At 36.9% G+C, this 22116-nt stretch overlaps 1 protein-coding gene across 3 annotated transcripts in view; it reads right to left on the reverse strand.

Moving 5' to 3' along the window:
- Nucleotides 1–531: 531 nt before the first annotated feature.
- The window catches only part of LOC126695054 (gamma-glutamyl hydrolase 2-like), a 47838-nt gene continuing 26253 nt past the window's right edge, over nucleotides 532–22116 (reverse strand). Inside the window, exons 6-11 of one of the 3 annotated variants that reach the window (XM_050391664.1) lie at nucleotides 20075–20164; nucleotides 19878–19940; nucleotides 18746–18834; nucleotides 7205–7294; nucleotides 794–886; nucleotides 532–709 (exon numbers count right to left, since the gene is read on the reverse strand). In XM_050391664.1, coding sequence (XP_050247621.1) covers nucleotides 676–709; nucleotides 794–886; nucleotides 7205–7294; nucleotides 18746–18834; nucleotides 19878–19940; nucleotides 20075–20164 — 459 coding nt within the window. In that variant the 3' untranslated portion in view covers nucleotides 532–675. The remainder of the gene's footprint in view (nucleotides 710–793; nucleotides 887–7204; nucleotides 7295–18745; nucleotides 18835–19877; nucleotides 19941–20074; nucleotides 20165–22116) is intronic. The other 2 variants (XM_050391665.1, XR_007645957.1) reach the window with 2 other exon arrangements.

The following is a 22116-nucleotide window of genomic DNA, read 5'->3' on the forward strand; positions in this document are numbered from 1 at the left end:
TGAAATTTTAATTTTGATTTATGATTTAGTTATTAATCTTTAATCTTCTAGAAATTTTGCAAGTGTGGAGAACATAAGGAAAAAAGAAAAAAAATTCAAGATTTGTTAAATTTACATCTAATAAAAAGATATTGAGTGGAATTGTAGTTATCGGCTACAAACTAGCTTTTAGCCAAACTGTGTCTTTTAATTATTTTCCTCACTTCCATTTTTCTCTCTCTATTTAAAGGAAAACAAATATTGGCATATTATATGATCAACCCCAAGTGGTTGGCTTAATGGTTTCTAAGGTCTCATGATATCTATGAAATCTTAAGTTTAAATCCTCTCGTCAACATTTTGGAGCCACCCATTATTCCCTGTAATAACCTAGTACGTGTGGTAGGGAAGGACTGCATACACCTGAGGGAATAGTTAGATACCCGAAGAGATCTGGATACTCTTATTAGTTAAAAAGAAAATATATATATATATATATATATATATATGATAGAATAAAATACAAATTAAGTTTAGAGGACGTAGCAGGCCAGTGGGAAGTATTAGTCTTCAATATATGGAAAGATGATCAATGTCATGTTTTCCAACTTTTAAAGTTCATAACAAATACAATGCACGCTACACATATCAAAAGACGCATACATAATAAATGACCTTAAAATTTTGGTTTGGAAGTTATGAAAAGATATAAACTTCGTCGTATCCCTTCCTACAGTCAAGACAGAAAATCAAATAAAGTTAGTATGTTCACGTGAAAGAAATACAATGCAGTTTGCAGCAGAAAAGGGCTTACCCAGCCTTCCCACAATAAGTGGGACTGTAATTGTATATGAGATTGTCGAGCACTCTTCGAGAAGGTGGCCTATTCAATGACTTCCTTGCCTCACTGCACCAAAATACCATGCTCAACTCACTCAGCAAACGTTTAGTAAAGAAGCACAGAATTTTGTTCAATTGCTCGTGTGAACAACTGTTCAATTTTACGCACAAGATGCAAAACCCAAATTTCAGTTTCAGCCAAAACCTAATGTGAAGAATAACAGCATCTCAACTGAATATTTGGAAATTTCAGGGGTGAAAGGTAAATTACATTTTAAACCTAGAGGGCCAAGACACCAATTGATTTTTTGTTTAGGCAATGTTCGATATCAGATGTCTTATTTGACAATAGGTCACTTTACTAGTTAAGCTAATTAAAACCACTATATAGTTTTTTTTTTTTTTTTTTGATAAGTAAGAATGATATATATACGAAAGGCTACTCTATGCTAGAAAAACAAAGAGCAAGCCCAGAGAATACAAGGAAAAAAAAAAAAAAAAACCAAACAACAAATTAATTACAAAGAGAAAGAGAGCTAAGGAAAGAAGGGGGAGAATCACTAGTCGTGAGTCCCCAAGCCCAAGACCAATCAAAAAGAGTTCCACTAAAAGAAGCAAGCATCTGATCACCGAAACTATCCAAATCTTCAAAAGTCTGCCGATTTCGTTCCTTCCAAATACACCAAAGGATGCATAATAGAACTAAATTCCAAATCTGAGATGAGTGCTTCCCCAACCAATTCCACTAGCCAAAAAGCAAATCTGGGATCGATCTAGGTATAATCCAAGACAAGCCAAAAGTTATAAAGACAAAGCTCCAAAACCGATAAGCCATCTCACAATGAAGAAATAAGTGGTCTACCGTCTCTCCACAATGACGGCACATAATACACCAGTCCACAAAAACCAATCTCCTCAATTTCAAGTTATCACCCGTTAGGATCTTATTCCAATCAACACACCAAACAAAAAAGGAAACTCACCTAAACTTTCATCTCATCCGGTCTCCCACATCCATTGGAGGAGTATTAGCTCCTAATATATGAAGAAAATGCAGCCCTTCATCCATCTCCCAATCATTAAATTCTCGAATAAAACGAACATCCCAAATTCTTCTATCCTCCACCCCTTGCCTTGACAAAGAAGCTTCTACAGAAACCTCCTTATCAACGGCAATACCATACAGCTTTGGGAAAGCCAATAGAAAAGGTTGATCCCCATACCACCCATCTTGCCAAAACCTCACTCTATTCCCCAACCCAACAACAAACTGACAATATTTGCTGAATTCCTCCCATCCCATGCGAATACCTCTCCACAAACCACACCCATGAACTCCCCTACCCAACTTTGAGGTCCATCCCCCCCATTCTTCCCCATATTTTGAAACTACCACCCTCCTCCATAACCGACCCTCTTCCTTCCCAAACCGCCACAACCATTTCCCCAGTAAGGCCTTATTGAAAGTAGTAAGTTTCCTTATCCCCAAGCCACCATTGGCTATAGGCACACAAACTTTATCCTATCCTACCAGATGAGTCTTGCTATCACCCCATAGAAAGTCCCTTTGCAACTTTTCAATTTTATTAGCTACATAAGTAGGGATTGTGAATAACGAAAGAAAATAGGTAGGAAGACTAGATAGCGTACTCTTGAGTAACATCAATCGACCCCCCTTAGACAAATACAACTTCTTCCACCCAGCTAGATGCTGCTCAAATTTTTCCAAAATAGGATTCCAAATTGAAGGGAAATTATGTGAAACCCCCAACGGCATACCAAGATAAGACACAGGCAACTTTCCAACTCTGCAGCCCAAAATTTCAGCCAAAGCATGCACATCATCAACCTCCCCTATAGGAACCATTTCACTCTTATGCACATTAACCTTCAAACCTGTTACCGCCTGAAAACTGAGTAACAATAGCCGAATATGAAGAATTTGCTCCACATCCGCATCACAAAATAGGATGGTATCGTCTGCAAATAATAGATGTGTAACACATTCTCCACCACCCCTCCTACCCTCAGCTTTAAAACCACGGATCAAGCCAGCTTCCTCCACTCTTCTCAACATCCTACTAAACACCTCCATCATAATCAAAAACAGCATAGGAGATAGCGGATCCCCTTGTCTTAAACCCCTCGAACTACAAAAAAAATCAACTAGAGAACCATTAATCAAAACCGAGAACTAAATTGTGGAAATACAAGTATGGATCCAATTACACCACTTCACTCCAAAGCCCATTCTATTCAACAAATTCAACAAAGCCTCCCAATTCACATGATCATAGGCTTTCTCAATATCAAGTTTACAAATGACTATAGGAACCCTACTCTTCCCTCGGCTATCCACACACTCATTCGCAATGAGAACCGAGTCCAGAATTTGTCTCCCACCCACAAAGCTATTCTGAGTCTCAGAGATCAACTGATCTAAAACCACTCTCAAACGGTTTGCCAAAATCTTAGACAAGATTTTATACACACTCTCCACCAAGCTAATAGGTCGGAAATCTCTAATATTAAAGGCATCATTCTTTTTAGGAATTAATGCAATGAAGGTAGCATTAAGGGACTTTTCAGACTTACAATGTTGAAAAAACTCTTCAAAGACCGCTAAGACGTCTTTCTCCACTACTCTCCAACAATGATGATAAAACGCCATAGTAAACCCATCCGGACCTGGAACTTTATCCCCTTCCAAGTCATTTACAACTTGGAGTATCTCCTCTCTCTCAAATTTCCTTTCAAGCCAAACCCTCTCCATATCCCCAATACGATCAAATTTCAAACCCTCCACAAGGGGCTCCACCCCTCAGTCTCCTTGTACAAGTTTTTATAAAATTGTACTATCTGATTAGTTACCTCGGATTCCTCCTCAAAAACCACCCCATCCACCTCCAGGTCCTTAGATGATTAAACCTTCTATGGGAATTAGCCATTTTGTGAAAAAAATTGGTGTTATTATCCCCTTCCTTGATACATAACATCGTAGATTTTTGTCTCCAGGAAATTTCTTCCAAGGAAAGAAGATGCTCCACCTGGGACCTCAATGCTGCCCTATGACCTTTCTCACCATTAGTGAGACCAAAGTCCCCTTCCTTGGCGTCTAATTTTTTCAGCTCCTCCAAAAGCTGATTCTTTTGACGCACTACATTACCAAACTCTCGGCGATTCCATTGCATAATGTCCTCTTTCAAAGCCTTCAATTTTCTTGCAAGCACGAAGCTTGGTGTACCTACAAAAGAATGCCGATTCCACCAAGATTGAACTCTGTCCACAAATCCCTCCATTTTCAACCACATATTTTCAAATCTAAATGGACTTTTCCCCCTTGCCATTCCCCTTGCCTCCAAAAGAATTGGATTGTGGTATGAGATAAGACGGGACAAAATCCTTTGAATAACATCTGGGAAATGGTCCTCCCAATCTGGAGTGACCAAAGCCCTATCAATCCTAGACATCGCTGGTTGATCAGTACCACTTGACCAAGTATATCTACCTCATTCCACAGGCAAATCAACCAAATTAAGATCCTTATTAAATTCAGAGAATTTTTTCATAGCCAAGGTCAAATGAGTCTCACCCTTACGCTCACTATGAAAGCGAACAATATTAAAATCCCCAAAGCAGCACCACGGTATCCTCCAATACTGCTAAAAACCCACCAAATCATCTCACATGTGACCCTTCTCAATATTATCATTTGGGCCATACACCCCTGAGCATGCCCATATAAAACCGTCCCCCACCCCTTGCCACTTTATCAAAACTGAGAAAGTACCAACCATAACCTCCACTTTCTCCAAAACCCTTTTATCCCACATAAGCAAAATACCACCAGTAGTCTGATCAGCCTCCAAAACAGCTCAATCCACATATGGACAACTCCACAAACTACAGACCAACTGTCTATTCATGCTAGCAATTTTCGTCTCTTGTAAACAAATAACATCACACTTCCACTCCCGCAACAAATTCTTCACCACAAGGCGTTTCTGAGGATCATTTAAACCTCTAACATTCCTAGAAATCATTTTTATCTTCATAAACACAAAACCATCCCCAACTACTAACACCAGCACAAGACCGCCCTCTATCTCCTATCATAATTCACCGAACAGATCAAGTTTTGCAACTCTCTACGTCCCTTGTTTTTGGACTTAGCCACTTTTTTGCTACCTGTTTCTTTCCTGTGTAACACATTCGCTGCTTCCATCACAGTTTCTAACCTTTGTAAGAGAGCAATGCACAACTTCTCATGTCGGATCGTTGACAACCCAACCAATTTACTGAACGCAGGAATTCTGTGCTTCACCCACCCATAAATATCTAACTTATTCTCAATACTCAATACCTCAGTGGCCTCCTCCAACTCTGCCGAAATTGTTGGCACAGTCAAAGCAATGGTTTGCAGAGGTAAACAATCTGACACTTCTGTTGCACCAAAACCCACAGAAAAATCCACTACATCCTCCACAAGCAAGACCTCCCTAGGAAGACTTAAAAGTTCCTTACCAGAAAAAGAATTAGCCTCTTGACCCAATACTCCAAGATCCATTGACCCAGCTCTCAAAAACTCCAGAAAAAGATTGGAAAAAGAAGGTCCAACCAATCTCGGCACAAATTCGAGAATCATCGACCTATTACCTTTAGAAATCAGCCCACCCGACAGCATGTTAAAGCCCAAAGTACTGTTCCGGTTGGAGCTAAATCTGAAACCCATCTTCAGAAGAAGCTCGATACACCTCGATACTTCCACCGGCGATGCCCAGTGCTGGTGAGTTGACACTACTCCTTCAGCCTCGGTCTGCGTCACCCCTACCGGCGAAGCCACATGCACCTGAATGACCAAGGAGCTCCTTTCATCATCATCGCTCCTTGGTATACCCACTGGCGACGCTAACCCAGTTATTAGTACCGGCGTCGCTAACCCAGTTGTTAGTATAGGCGTCGTAGGCTCCGTCGACCCAACCTCCGTCGCAGACTCCGTCGACCTACTGGAATCATGCTGTGTTTTGGAGCTCGCCACCAACACCTAGTCAAGAGCTTTGTGGGTTGTTAGTTTCGGGTCAGCCAAAGAAGAGCTTTCTCCCACTTCAAGTCTGATTGGGTTTAACTCTGGAATATTTGGAAAGTTTGGAAAGCCCATGCTTGTGTCACCATTTGGGCCAGAATCCAACACAGGCTTCTTTGGACCTCATGTCACAAAAGGAGCCTAAGCCCACAATGGGCTTCTCACCCCGTGTGACCCACTTAAGGCTTTTAAAACCACTCTTATAGCTATTTCGTGAAACACGCCTCTTATGATAAACCCGTGACCTTGAAGGACCCACTACCTGCCCCCTCTGACTGCTATTAACCCAAAAAGAATATCTCAGTCCTTCTTTATTAAATGACCAAGCTACACGCCTAATTCCTTCCTCATTCACCTCAACAGACAAGCCTCCTCCTGTCCAGTCAGGATGCCTCAGTTTACACTCTTTTCCATTAGCATGTTTATTCCAATTTGAATGGATTTTCAACGGAGATCTCCTCTTTTCTTTTACCGTATCTGTCTCTCCAAATTCAAAATCCTCATTAATGCACAGGGAACCCACTTCTCCTCCTCCAAGAGTTGTCGAACCTGATGTGCTCACTGGCCTCTGTTCAAAAGCTGGGTTCTGCTTCTCTCTTTTCTTATCCTCTAAAATCATTGTCCCTTTAGCATGGGCCCTGACCAGCTTTGGCTGATGCTAGCCCTTGACCTGCACCTGAGGCCCACGCACCATATCGGCAAAGGTTTTAAATGGTTGAACCCTTGAACTAACCTTATGATGTTGAGCTACAAATGTCGAAAAACCAGACCCACCATTTACATAGTTGTCAGGTTCTAACAACTTCCTTAGTTCTAACCCAAACCTTCTAGAATAAAAATGGACCTCCTAGACCCGCCAACTTTAAACTCAGTCAAGAGTAAGAACATGCCAAAAGAGTTTGAGCTCCGTTGGAGGGTGTAAGCTAAGTCACCTTCTTTGAACGTATAAAAAATCTTCGGATTGATCCCAACAACAATTTGTTTTATACTCTTCATCAGCCATTGTGCCCCATTCTTACCCATGAAGACCGACTTCATGAAGTACCTACTCCGCTCAAAAATCCTTAACGAAAAAAACCGACCCCCTTCCTCTACCACCAGTTGAAAAAAATTGGATTCAGGAAAAAAACTGCGAAAACCACCCATAATAGTCTAACCCAGATGATGCATATATTCCTGACCACCAAGGATTTTTGTTAAGGAAACTTGTTGAAACTGAAAATTTAAAATTCTAGGAGTCCACCAAGGTTTGATATGAAGAAATGTGAGAATTTGATTATCTGGATGACTCGTTTTGCTCACCGACACCTTCCCTCTTTCCGCTGCAACAGTAGAAGTGTGGCAGCTTGACCCGGCCACAGCACCTCACTAACTGCTGATATAGAACTTAATCTGGGTGAAAAAAAATAATTTATCTGCTCAAGATTTTCATGTTCGAAGACAATGAACCAAATGATGCTAAAAAATGGAACAGAGAAACCGAGAATGTTTCTTAGTTACAGAAAAACAGGACTTTATCCACAGAATTTTGTCATATGAAGATTCATTTATTTGTCTGAATTTTGAAAAGGCAAGCCAATTATCCAAAGGTGATGCAAACATTTGGCTAATTTCATCATGAATTCAAAAGTAAATATGTTGTGTGTGTGTGTGTGTGAGAGAGAGAGAGAGAGAGAGAGAGAATAATTTCATTTAAACCAACTAATCACATGATGTTGAACGGGGTTAACAGAAAACATGTGAGAAGGTTTTAATGAATTTTTTTTAGAAACTATGAAATTTAAATGAAACATTTTAAAAATGTAAGGTTTAAATGAAACATATCCAAAAATCAAAGGTTTAAAAATGAAATGGTTTTAGAAAATTTGAGAATTAAATGAAACATTTTGAAAGTATAAGTTTTAAATAAAACACACCCAAAACTAAGGTTTAAAAAGTAATTTACACCAAAAAAAAAAAAAAAAAAACTATGGAATAACATACCACCACACTTGTAATTCACAAAGCAAATCTATCTATAATCTATATGTGAAACTAAAAAGGTTTCACTTTTAGTTCACTTCATAATATTGTGCTACAAACTTTTGAACTCTCACAATTTTACACATCATTATTCTTATATATATTTTATAATTGAAATTAATTTTATTCTATATTTGAACTCTAGTAGAATTTTAACACATAATTTTTTTTTTTTTTTTAATGGATGGACTTGGATATATGGGTCCATTTAGCCATAAACAAACAGTCATAATATATGCCTAATAATAGAATATTTAGTTCCATAAAAATAGAAAATAAAAATAAATAAAATAATTCATAATAAATGACAATAACTATCATAATTATGACATTTCATATTTTTAAAAAATAATAGAGAGAAAATATCATATTATATATTAAACTTTCTCATGCATTGCACAAGTTATTGACTAGTATTATATATAAAACCAAAAATGTTTGACTTTTTGTTGACTTCATAATATTATAGGCACAATTGCACTTTTAGTCCCTACATTTTGACGTTTTTCCATTTTAGTCCCTACATTTTATTTTTTCCACTTTTAGTCCCTAAAACCAATTTACGCTTTCCGTTTTGGTCCTTTCCGTTAGCTCACTGCCGGAATTTGCTTAGGTGGCAGACGGACTATTAAAATAATAATAAAAAATTTTATTTTACTATTAAAAATGCCACGTCAGCTTATAAATTAAAAAAAAATTATTTATTAATTTTAACTAAAATAAATTAAAAACAGATCATTTAAAAAAGAAATTAAATTAATTAAATTAAAAAAAAAAAAATTTTTACATTATGTTCTTCAGTCATCATGAAAAACATCTTCATGTTCTTCCTCAAATAATATGTTTGGTTGCCGAGGAAATTAAAAAAAAATCAAGATCATGCCAACACGGAACACATAAAATCAAAGGGCACATATTTACAAAATACAAAGACCTTCAAAGATTCAAAACACAAAGAACACAAACCCAAACCCAACCCTCAATCTCTAACAAACCCAGAACATCACATGAAAAATCAAACCCTCCATACAAACATCAAACCCATAAATTTCAAACCCAAATTCGAGAAACCTGTAAACAAACCCAGAAATTTTAAACCCATCGATCTAATAGAGACCCACTGATCTGTGAGAGATTGGAGGTAAATACACTTTAAACCCAAATCCAAACCACCGCCGACCTCAGCCCCTCCACTGTCACCGATCAGTCCATCAAGCCATTGCAACCCACACCAACATCAAACCCATCCAACGATCCACCCCCACCGACCACCAGACCAACCACCACTTCACAACCATTGATCCGAGAGAGAGATTTAGAGATTTTTACAAATCCACAATCTGAGAGAGAGGCTTTAGAGCTTTAGAAAGATGAAAGAGAAAGGGAGATTTTGGTCTGAGAAAGAGATCTTTAGAGATTTTCATTTGGGTAAGCAAACCCAGATCTACGATCTCTCTCTCTTCACCCAACCTCCAACCCAATCGCGCTCCTCCTCACTCGAATTCGACCACAGATACTTCCCCACCGCGAATCCAGCGTAGAACGGAATGTAAAACGCTGTAGCCGATTCCGGCTCCATAACCCGGCATTTGTGCTTCAAGAGCCGGTTGTGGAAAACGATTTCCTAAATGAACTGGTTCGTCCAGTACCACGCGAAGGCCGGAGAGGAGGACGGCGTCATTTTGAGATGGGAGAGGGTGGGATTGGGATGTGAGTGTGGTGGTGGAGAGAGAGTTTGAGGGAATGGAGAGTGGTGGTGTTTGGGTCTAGGGTTAGGGATAGGCTTTTGTGGTTTGGGATTGTGATGAACACCATGGTTGGTTGTGGTGTTATTGTTTGAATTCTGAGATTTAATTAATTTAATTTCTTTTTTAAATGATTCTCAAAAAAATTTTCTTTTTTAAATGATTTGTTTTTAATTTTTTTTATTTAGTTAAAATTAATAAATAATTTTTTTTTTAATTTATAAGCTGACGTGGCATTTTTAATAGTAAAATAAAATTTTTTATTATTATTTTAATAGTCCGTCTGCCACCTAAGAAAATTCCGGCAGTGAGCTAACGGAAAGGACCAAAACGGAAAGCGTAAATTGGTTTTAGGGACTAAAAGTGGAAAAAATAAAATGTAGGGACTAAAATGGAAAAACGTCAAAATGTAGGGACTAAAAGTGCAATTGTGCCAATATTATATCACATAAGCCTTTGAGGTCTTACAATCTTAATATATATTTTTAATTTGAATTTAAATTAGATTATAGATTGAAACCGTTGATTAGAATCTTAGCATATAATATTTTTAAGAGATGGGCTTGCGTGGGACTTGTTCAGGGGTATACAGAGATTTGCTTTGGAATGAGTTGGTTAGAGAGTTTCTTGGGGTATTCCTTGGTGCTGTCTGGGGGACTTTTATGTGATTCATTTCCTAGTGAGAAATTGGGTGGCTGCAGATTTAGTCAAGCAATGTTAAAGTTCTCTGAGTTTCATTGAAGGCCTGAACTTAATTGACCTACCTCTTGAGTGAGGGACTTATACATGGACGAGTGGTTCTAATTCACCTTCGATGTCCAAAATTCATAGGGTTAGTGACCACGGATTAAGAAGAGCAATTCCTTGATGTAATCCAACGGGTGTTACCACATCCAATTTCAGAGCATTGCCCTATTTTTTTAGATGGAGGAATGGTGAGAGGAAAAAGTCCTTTCAGATTTGAGAATATGAGGTTAAAACAAATGGGTTTGTGGAAAGGGTACAATCTTGATGGAGTTGATATTCTTCCCAAGGCAAGCCCTATTTTGTGCTAGCTAAGAAGTTGAAGGCTTTAATGGAAGACATTCATTGGTGGAACATAAGGGGGTTTGGAAATGTAGGGGTGAATAATAAGAGGTTGGAGGAGTTGGTTAGGCTAGATGAGAAGAACGGGATTAATGGGCTCACACTAGCGAAGAAGAGGGAAAGGGATGGAGTGACATCAGAAGTGAATCAGTTGGCTACGATGGAGGAAATATCATTGAGACAAAATCTAGAGTTTTGTGGCTTAAGGAGGGAGATAAGAAAGTTTTTCCATCTGATGGCTAATTCCCATAGAAGGAATAACTATTTGGGTAATTTAGAGGTTGATTTTGTGGTGTATGAAGAGGAGCCATAGGTGATTGACCAGTTGGTGGGATTTTATCAAAATTATAAATGGAGACAGAGAGATGGAGACCTATGGTGGATGACATGAATTTTGATAATATTATGGTAGTGGAGAATGGGTTGCTTAAACAGAGGTTTGGAAAGGAGAAAATTCTACAAGTTGTGGGTAATATGGAGGGGGATAGAGCTCCGGGACCAAACGGGTTCACGATGACCTTTTTCCATCATTGTTGGAGGGTTGTGGAGAGTGATATTTTAGCTTTTTTTGAGGAGTTTCATGAATATGGTAAATTTGAGAAGTCCATGAATGCTTCTTTTATTGCTCTTATTCCGAAGACACATTAAGCCTCTATCTAATATAAGAGATTTTAGACTGATAATTTTGGTAAGTGGTGTCTATAAGATCTTGGCCAAGGTGTTGGCATATCATTTGAGAGGGGTGTTAGATGGCCTCATTTCTGAATCTTAAAATGCTTTTGTGTCATCAGATTTTGGATTCAATTTTGGTTGCAAATGAATGTGTTGATAGTTATGGAAACCCCATAGTACCTGCCTCTTCCCTTGTTGAACACGACCGTTAAGCCCCTCAAAATTTGGGATTCCCATGATTTTCATTTTTTTTTTTTTTTTTTTTTTTTTTTTTTTTTTTTTTGAGTTTGAATCAAAATGTAACGGAAGTCTTGTTTGAATAGATTCCGTTAATTTTGAGTAAGCATTAATTCATTGAGATTTCCGAGCATTGTTGCCCATGACCATCCGAAGCCTTAGACCCTGCTAGATCCTATCATTCACACCACACATAGCTTGTTTTGGTTTCAGCTTCTATACCATCAACATCGAAGGAGCTTCTGCCCGTAAACATTGTTTCCCTTTATCTATTGCATTAGGCGCAGGGGCAGTTACCACCACATCTTTGCTCTTCTCCCCTTTCGCCATTGCTACAAAAGAGTGAGAAGCATGCACCTTGGCCTTATGTTGATTGTGCAAAGTATATATGCATGTGATTCCCCCAAAGCATGCTTGCTAGGTTTTAAAAAACTTTGCAACTCAAACCTAGAAGCCCTCCACCCACGCATCTACCTTCTGGAATAAGCACTAACCTCTAACGTCCTCAAGCCTTAAGTTTAATCACATCAATATACCTTTGAAAAGCATTTAAGCACCTCTGAAACGTATACGCAATATCGCCCTCTCTGAATGTAAGGAATTGTTTGGGATTGCTTACTAACATCGTTTTCTCTATACTAGATAGTAACCATTAGCCTACATTTTTTCCCATACATATAGATCTCAAATATTACTTACCCCTCTCAAAGATACGCAATTCAAAATAGGTTCCCCCTCTTCCACCACAAGTTCAAAGAGTTTGGCTTCAACGTAAAAACTGCAAACTCCCCTCTCAAAATAAGAAATTCTACAACTAATCTGAGGTAGTCAGGCCTTGTTTATGGCTTATTCTAGGTAGCCAGGCATTGCCTAAGAGAGAGGAAAGAGTAAATTAAGACGTTTCCCCTCACTGCATAAGAGGCTTTATCAAATGTCATATTTAACAAAAATTAAATGAGAAAAGAAATCATATTATGTCAAATTTTCTAGTGCATTGCACGTGTTACTGACTCGTAACAAATATTGCACATGACAAGACCGAGAAAATAGAAACAATAGAACAGAAATTTGGAATACCATACACAAAAAATAATAGAAACATATGGGTTTTATAAAAATATTTAGATTTTGTTAAGCAGCAGGAGAGTAGTTTTTGATAAAATGTCAAATAAATAAGACTGGTGATATGCACAGATGCAGATATGGCACATGAAGAGGAATTTTTTTTTTTTATTCTTCTTATTTTTATTATTTATTATTATTATTATTTATTGGTTTTATTCTACCGTGTAGGCAAGGAGCAGCCCAGGTTTAAAAATCATCTTTGCTTTTCCATTCTTGAATGTTAAGGCAAATCTCATAGGCCTGAGCACTGACCAGATTTTGTGCTTTGGGAGCTTAGACTCTAGAAGCAACCCATCTCTTTGTATTTGGGAAAACTTAAACAAATTTTTCCAAGTTACCAAATATATTACCAACTTTACATTCCAGAGTTTCTCAAATAATCAATTCAACCAGATTTCTTCATGCTCTGAATAATTCTTTCAAGGTCTTAATTACCTGATGAATTATTTTTTAGTTACCTTTTGAATAATTAATTATCAAAATTTTTAAATTTACACAACTGTTTTTGCTACACAAATTTCAAATTAATTTCATACCAAGTGATTTAAGAATATACCAATGGTCTTTTAAAGGTTGAGTAGTACAAGCCAACTCCATATAAGGGATGCAGCCGAAACAATTATATCTCCCCCAATTGGAACCATCAAAGTAATTATGAATGGAAGGGTGATCAAAGAAGTAGGAATAAAGCAAGCAAGACTCATAGTAACCATAGTTATTATAGATTTTGTAGGACAAGGGTTGAAGTATGAACTTGGGGATAATCTAGGGCATCCAAGACAACAAAGAAGACTAGAAAAAATAAAATAAAAGGAAACAATGCCTTTTTTTAAAAAGGAAACAAAAGACCAATAAGTAACAAATTTTTTATAGGTGAATAGTAATTGTATTAAGTAGGGAAAAAAATATACAAAGATTCAGGGAGGCAGTTTAAGTATACAAGCTATATACTCAACTGCCCCTACAGAACAAATATGTCAAAACAAAGAATCCAAAACATCACAAGTAGTAGGGGCCTACAATTATCCAGTGATGCCCAAGAAAATAAAGTACTAACAAAACCTAATTTTATTCCCTCCACATAAAGTTTTTGCCCCCCAAATGTTTGCCTAATACTCTCCCTCCAAATGTTCCACATAATGCATTAGGGTTCGTTTAGGAGTTCATAAGGGGAATGAAAATGAATGGAATGGAATGGAATGTATTTAAGCAAAGGAAATGAATGGAATAAAATGGAATAACATGGAATTAAGGACGAAATGGGAAATTAGTCATAATTTCCCAACTATCTAGTTAGTAGTTAAGGTTTCAAAATTATTATTTTTTCTAGCATCTCGAGTCTTTGAGGCTCGATTTTGGACTATAAATCGAGCATCAGAGACTCGATTTTCATGCTCAAATTACATCTAATGTGGCATATTTTTCTACGTGCATAGAAATCGAGTCTCTAAGACTCGATTTATAACCCTTATAAATAAGATGAAATCAGACCAGAAAATCAGACTAGAACATCATAGCACAACCAGAGAAAAAAAAACCCAGAAACAGAAAAGAGAGAGAAGATCGAGATCGAAGAGAAAAAAAACCACCAGAACATCGAAGATGGAGATCGGAGAAAAAAAATCACCAGAACTCAGGCCGCGCGAGCCCAGGCCGGCACGCGACCCAGGCTGTCGCGCAAGCCCAGGCCGCGCGCAACCTAGGCCATTGCGCGAGCCTAGGCCGCGCGCGACCCAAGCCGTCGCGCCAGTGAGGTGAGCTCTCTCTCCCTCTGATCTGAGGCTCTTGTGTTTGGGATTTCTGATCTGAGTCTCTTGTGTTTGGGATTTCTGAAAATTGTTTGCTCTCTCTCCCTCTGATCTGAGTCTCGTGTTTGGGATTTTTGAAATTTGTTTATGGGTATTTTGGCTGGTGCATGATACTTCAAATTTTTTTGGTTATAAATCGAGCCTTAAAGGCTCGATTTCCAGGTGGTTACCACGTGGCAAAGAAATGCCACATCAAATGTGATTAGACCATAAAAATCGAGTCTTTGAGACTCGATTTATAGGCCAAAATCGAGCCTCAAAGACTCGAGATGCTAGTAAAAAAAAATAGTTTTGAAACCTTAACTACTAACTAAATAGTTAAAAAAATTAAATTAGTTAACTAGATTCCCCTGGAATTAAGTAGCCATGATTGGATGTTTTAAAATAAATGAATGAAAATGAATAGAATGTAAGTAATCTTGTTTGAAAGTAACATAGAGGGAATGGAATGAAATCATTTTATGAAAATATTACTAGACACCTATTTTAAAATAAAGGGTTGAACATATAGGGGTATTTTGAGACTTTTAATAAAAAATTCATTAAATCTAATTTCATTCCCTCCCATTTCTCCAATTTCGGGGGAAATTAAAATTTGAAATTTTAAGGGAATAGAGAGGAATGACTGTTCCCTTCTAACCATTCCATTCCCTCCCACTTAAACTCCCAAACAAGGGAATGGACTTCAATTCTCTCAATTAAAACTCCTAAACAAGGGAAGGAAAGAATATTATAAAATTATTTTTTTCATTCCTTTCCATTTCATTCCATTTCCTCCTCCCAAACGAGAGTTAAAGGAATACAATCCATGTCCCATTTCAAAATTAATTTAGTTTTCTCCTCCAATGTTGCAACATATCATTCACCATTCTCACTCATCACCTCAAGCACCACCAAAACAAATTCCGACCAACTCCACAACCATTGCACATTCGTAGGAGTGGAACAAAATTTAAAAAGAATAGAGGGAAACCATGTTTTTCAAAATTGCAATCCAGATCGTACTATCCTATGATCTCACACGCCCAAAACGATATGGATCATTCACTTTCAATTCACGTTCAAGGATTGATAGGATCGTATGATCCTACGCGATCCTAGTTTTTGGCCATTTATATGGTCTAATAGAAGCATAATTGGGTCCAAATGAAAAAGAAAGAGACATACACATAGTCTTCTTGTTGTTACTATGAATATATGAGAAGAAAGAGAGAAAATTTTTACAAGACAAAGGGTATAACCAGAAACCAATCCACAAGTCCACAACAATGATACCTGTGTGTTTAAGAGAGAGAGTCTTCATGTTGTTGCTTTGAATATATGAGAAGAAAGAGAGACAAATTTTACAAGACAAAGGGTATAACCAAAAACCAAATCCACAAGTCCACAACAATAATACATATGTGTTTTAAGAGATAGATAAAGATCAAAAGGTGACAATCTTTGAGGTAGTTACACTTAAGCTTAGCCATTTATGCTTCAAGAGGTAAAACAGAGAAGATGAAAACATTAATCTGCAAAGTCTGAGATATTAATGATAAGTGGATATGAAGCTGCCAGGTTTTAAATTTTCCTTGTTAGGGTGCCACTTAAAGGCTACACGCTAAGCTTACTGGACGCGGCTGCATATGCATCCCACACAATTTTTTTTTTTAATCCAATACAGCTGGGACACCTGAACACAGATTAAAGATCCAAGTCGTTTTGGACGTTTCATACAATTTCAGTCAATACCGGCTGAAATCAAAGATCCGGCTGGTATGCACTTTGTACTGAGGTTATGAACAAACTCAACAGAGAGAAAAAAAAAAAAAAAAAAAAAGGAGAGAAGAATGAGATGAAGAACAACTGAACAAGATGAAGCGAGCACCCACAGCAAAAAAATAAATGAAGAACTGACCAGATGATGAAAGAGGCAGGCCGTGTGAGAGGAAAAAAAGAAGAAGAAGAGCCAGAAGAGAGCAGACTGTGAGAAAGAAAGAAGAATAACGAGAGAGGTAGATGAGTGAGATGACAAAAGTACAAAAATTTACTAGGATGAAGTGCAAATCATGTGGGTGGGCATGGAAAATAGGAAAAGTGTATTTCCAAGAAGGTTCCTTGTATAGAAGGACCCCAATTTTAGTTAATAACAATATACTCATTTTATTTAATTTTTTTTTTTTAAATTATATTAAATTATTAAGTCTTGGACCCTTCTCCCAAGTCCAATTTGATATATGAATATGCCTTTTATTTCATTATCAAGTCTATATTACTGTTTTAACTTGTGCCTTTTTTTTTTAAATTTAAAATTTTAATTTCTAAACATCATTTAATAGTTATATATTCACTTTATTATACATTATTGCTCTTAAATTGATATATATTTAACATTATATGAAAAAAAAAATGCTTAACAATATACAAAAAATAAAAATAAAAATATATATAATAATTAATTAAAAAACGTATCTCGCCGCATCCATGTCTTACTTTTTCAAAAATTTCGGTGTCGCCGCACTGCACCCACACCCATATCTATGTAGGTGCTTCCTAGACTAAACATTTACTTAACGTTTTGGATAAATTCTGTTCAAAATTAAGTATGGCAGCTTTGTTAGAATAGATCTAACGATGTGTGATATACAAATTACATCATATTGATACAATTTTTTTTTTTAATGGATGAATTCATAATTGATATGATTATTCAACATACAATGCCATTACCTATGTATTTTTCGTGTAAGATCTTACAATCTACAATCCCACCTTACCTCCACCATCCTATGTAAAATCTTGATTTTGACAACCTTGGGGGAAACTGCTTGAAGTGTGTTTGATCAATATTTCTACCAAACTTTTAAAATATGTAGTTTCATTTTTAACTTAAGAGATGGACATATACTTCATTAGGTGCAAATTTAAAATGAAGAAATCCGCTTAAAGATAGGAGTAGCCACTATAGATAAAAATATGAGAAAAAACTGCTTTAGATAGTTTGGTCATGTTTAGAGAAGAGCAATTAATGCACCACTAAAAAAGAGTGAGTTGATCCAAATTAAGAGAATGCAAAAAGGAAGAAGAATACCAAAAATAACATTAATAGAAGTAATATAAAAGGACAAGTAAACTAAGAAAGTAATAGAGAATATGAGATAGAATAGAACAGAAGAAAAGAATACATGTGACCGACTCTAACTAATTTGTTGAGAATCCATAATCGACCCCAAAATTTTGGGACTAAGACTTTGTTGTTGTGGTGGTGGATGTGTAAAGAGGTTAGAGGATTGGAAAGGTGGGGTGGGGGTAACAGTGGTCTGTCTTGCTAGATCTTGCTAGATCGGTGGTCTAATCATAGGGTCCAACAAAAAATATATAAATTAATTTAAGAAATCAACAAATAAATATGTGAATTAAAAATATATATAGGCATGTCTAAATTACTAATTAAAATTAAGTCTAAAAACTAGCCGTCTTATATAATTCATGTTATGGGTATAAGTTAGGGGCAAAACAGTAATATCACTATGTGCTCCTTATATATAAATAATATTTTGTGTTGCGGTTAAGTTAAAAAACTCAAGACATGTCTTCCCCTCAACATGGTATTATCAAAGCATACCTTTATTTGTCATTAACCCCACTAACCACAACCCACATATGGTGTAATTGCTACTCCATATGTTTCGACAAGAGTCCAAATTGCTGATATATTTACCAAAGTTTTATGTAAGACTTGTTTGGGTTTATTATGTAACAAGCTGTGATTGTATGATATATACTCTCCAATTTGAGGGGAAGTATTATGGGTATAAGCTAGGGGCAAAATGGTATGTAATATTATTTTATGCCTAAGGGTTAAGTTTAAAAAGCCAAGACACATTTTGCCCTCAACAAAATCAAGGTTTCACAAGTAACCACAATAGATAGAAGTTTGCAACAGGCTACATCACCTGCATCATGAACTAGAAGTAACCTTGCATATGGTTGGAAGAAGTTTATATAGCAATAGCTAAATCCCATTTATAAGGAGACAACCCCTCCCCCATTCAAAATCAAGTTTACTTAATAATGTGAAAAGTTACTTCTGTTACTCGTTAAACCTTGATTTTCAATTATTTTAAACGGCTAGGTTTTAGACATATTAAGTCACATGGCCTAACCTGACCAAAAAGTTTGCAACATGCTGCGTCACCTGAACTGCTTCCTCTGAGTGTGGAATCATTGATAAGCCCCATTCAAAAGCGTTTTTCTGCAATGTATATAATCAATCATCTCATGTATGAAATAAGACCACTGCATATATATATAGAGAGAGAGAGAGAGAGTGAGAGAGAGAAGTGGAGGTGTAGATAAAGATCAGTTTGCGACTTAATTGCAGTTTATCAAAGCTGTAACACAGTACACATCAGTTGACCAAGACATACATGCGGTATGGCACCCAACTAAGTGTTTCAAGTGCAAAATATATTCAACGCTAAAATTTTATCACTTGCAGGATAACACTTGCTCCCATTTCCTTAATGCTTGTGTTAGAATTATGGTGAAATAATTAAATTCACCATTTTCTAACAGCTCAAGCTTTGGGGATAATCAGTGATTTATCATAGTATCAGAGCAGGAAATCATAAGTACAATCCCTATCTCCACTCTACCTCCCATTTAAAATGTTAAAATCCACACATATTGAACCTCACTTTTTATGGGAGAATTTGGGCCCACAAATGAGGTGGGTGTTAGAATTATGGTAAAATAATTAAATTCAACATATTCCTAACTACTTAAGCTCTTAAGATAATTGGTGATTTACTAGTTTGCATAATGAGGTAGGACTAAGGCCCACCAACAACAATCACTATTTGGATGCAAAAATTGATATGAAAAGAAGTAATAAACCATTCTTATGAAAGGGAAAAAGTAGTGTTCCTGATTTCAAACCTTTCATAAAATAGCCATTACTTGATACAAAATCCCCCAATTGGTTGTGGTGTCATGTTTTTACCCCTTCTAATGGGGAAAAAAAGAAATATTATTCTCAATTCATTTGTGTATACTGAATCCAGAAACAAGTTGAGGGGAAAGAAATTGAGTTCCATTCAAAAACTTGAATCACACTCGCCTGTAGGCTGTACACATCCACTTCATCTAAATTAGACTGTGTAGGCTATACACATCCACTTCATCTAAATTAGACTATTGTAGAGGCCAATGAGTTTTGGTTCAAATTCTGACAATCTCGCAACTTAGAAAACAATCACACGTAATAAGATTATGGGACACATAATATAATAGTACCTCTGGATGCCATTGAAAGGCAGTCACGGGATAGCTGTGTGAATGTACTGTGGAGACATAGACCTGATATAATTATTACCACTAGATTCAGAATGATTTAAGAGGATAAAAATAATACGAAGAGGTGAATGTAGTCAAATATTTAATGTGACTTTGTGAATCGATCTAAGATAAAATAGCACGAATACATTCAGTACCTTGTTATCTTCATCTGTGCTGGTTGTCAGGACCTTAAAAAAGCTGGATAAATTCTGGTTCTCTTGAAACCTTTCAGGTGAGATACCATACTGTCCCATTGAGTAACAAATGTATAAATAAATAAATAAAGGGAAACACAAAGGAACAAAAGAATTTGCTACTCAAAGTTTGCAAGAAAGAAGATCGGCAACATGGAGACAGGGTCCAAGATTGTACTCCAACTAAGGGAACGAATTTAAAACAACACCTTCAATCTAACTTAAAAGGATCTATCCATGCCAAATATTTTCAAGTGTTATCTTTTATACCTCTTTCAAACCATTTTGGACTTAAGGTCAAAACCCAAATCCCTTCGATGAATTCTCTAGTCCAAATGAACCTTTCAAGATTAGGAGAAAGATGATCATTATTACATATTCCTAGATTGTACCAGACTCGATCAATTACTCCATAGAATTATTTCCCAATATATGCAAAATTAATATAAAAATAATAATATGATGTAAGAGCATTCACATTGGGGGGTGTAAAACCCCCCTAAATTGTTATTTTACACCCACATATACCTAAAACTGGCTTTACCTGGGTATCTATTGTTAAAAAAATTTACCAACTTGCTATAGTAATATCTTAAATATAAGAATTTCTGTAGCAAGTTTGTAAAATTAAAAAACAATATTTTATTCTAACTTTATCTCTCCTCTCTCCTCACTCTCAACTCTTCTGCCTCTCTCATCTTACCTCTCTCTTCTCTCTCACACTTTGCCTCTCTCACCTCTTTTCTCTCTTCTCTCTCTCATCCCTCCCTTCCCTCAAACCCAAACACCTACTACCATGGCCAACTTGGCCCAGGCGGTGGATCTGGCATGGCCAACCTCGGCCGAGGCGGTGGAGATCGGCGTGCATGGGTATGGATCACGATGGATTTGGTTTGTTGTGCAACTCATGGGTTTGATTTGTTTTGGGCTGGGTAGCAGAGCTCATGGGTTCCAATGATTTGTTCAGTCCCTGATTAATAGGTGCTGTTTATGCTGCAGCAATGGGGAATCAGTGGATCACCTTCTTCATTGTAAGTTCTCTCACCTTATTGTGTGAAACTTTTGTAGTGTTTGGGATCTAGCGGGTAATGCCGAGGTTAGTTAGCTCTTTTTTCTTTATCTGGAGAAACTGGTTTGGAAAGCATCTTTCAACCATTTGGAATATGGTCCCAGCATGTTTAATGTGGTTAGTTTGGTAGGAACGCAATACCCACATTTTTGAAGAAAATGAGAGAACATTAGATCACCTAAAATCTCCTCTTTGGTACTCTGTTTCATTGGGCTTGTATTCGGGGGTGTACGAATTGTATTTCTTTATCTAAATTCTTAGTCTCCATTTCCTTTAGTTCTTGATTAGATTGTATTTGTTTCTTGCTCTGAGCTATGGATTTGCATGGGTCACGGTGGTAGTTTGATTGATTTGGGCTTGGGTTGGGTTGATTTGGTGTGGGTCATTCCAATGGTTTGGGTTGGGTGGATTTGTTTTGGGTCCCGATCTAGTGGTGGTGGATCATTTTGACCTGTGCTTGTGGCAGTGGGTTGATGGGGTTTTGATATGGCTGGGTTGCTTCAGAGGAAGAGAGAGAAATGAATAAATAAATGAATAGTGTTAGTTGGATTTGAAAATAAGAATTGGGATGTAGTGTGAATTGTATAATGGGTTGTTAATGTAGATAAAGTAGCTTTTTAGATGGTAATATGAGTATTTTTTTTAGACACTTGGATGTGAATGCTCTAATACATGAGAATTGGCAAATGGAATGGAACAACTTTAGTGAAATTTCTTATGGGGTGGCTTGGGAGATGAGACTAAATTTCATTTGGTAAGGGCTATGATTTGTGCCCCTTTTCCTTTTGTGGGTGGGGTGGGGTGTTGGATATAAGGAATTTGAGACATTTCAATAAAGCTTCGCAAGGGAAATTATTGTGGCGATTTAGTATTGAGAGAGAAGCGCTATGGCGCCAAGTTATAGAGGCGAAATATGGTTGTGAATGTGGAGGCT

This window comes from Quercus robur, chromosome 8 (assembly GCF_932294415.1).
Source record: "Quercus robur chromosome 8, dhQueRobu3.1, whole genome shotgun sequence".
In the NCBI taxonomy this organism is placed as follows: domain Eukaryota; kingdom Viridiplantae; phylum Streptophyta; class Magnoliopsida; order Fagales; family Fagaceae; genus Quercus; species Quercus robur.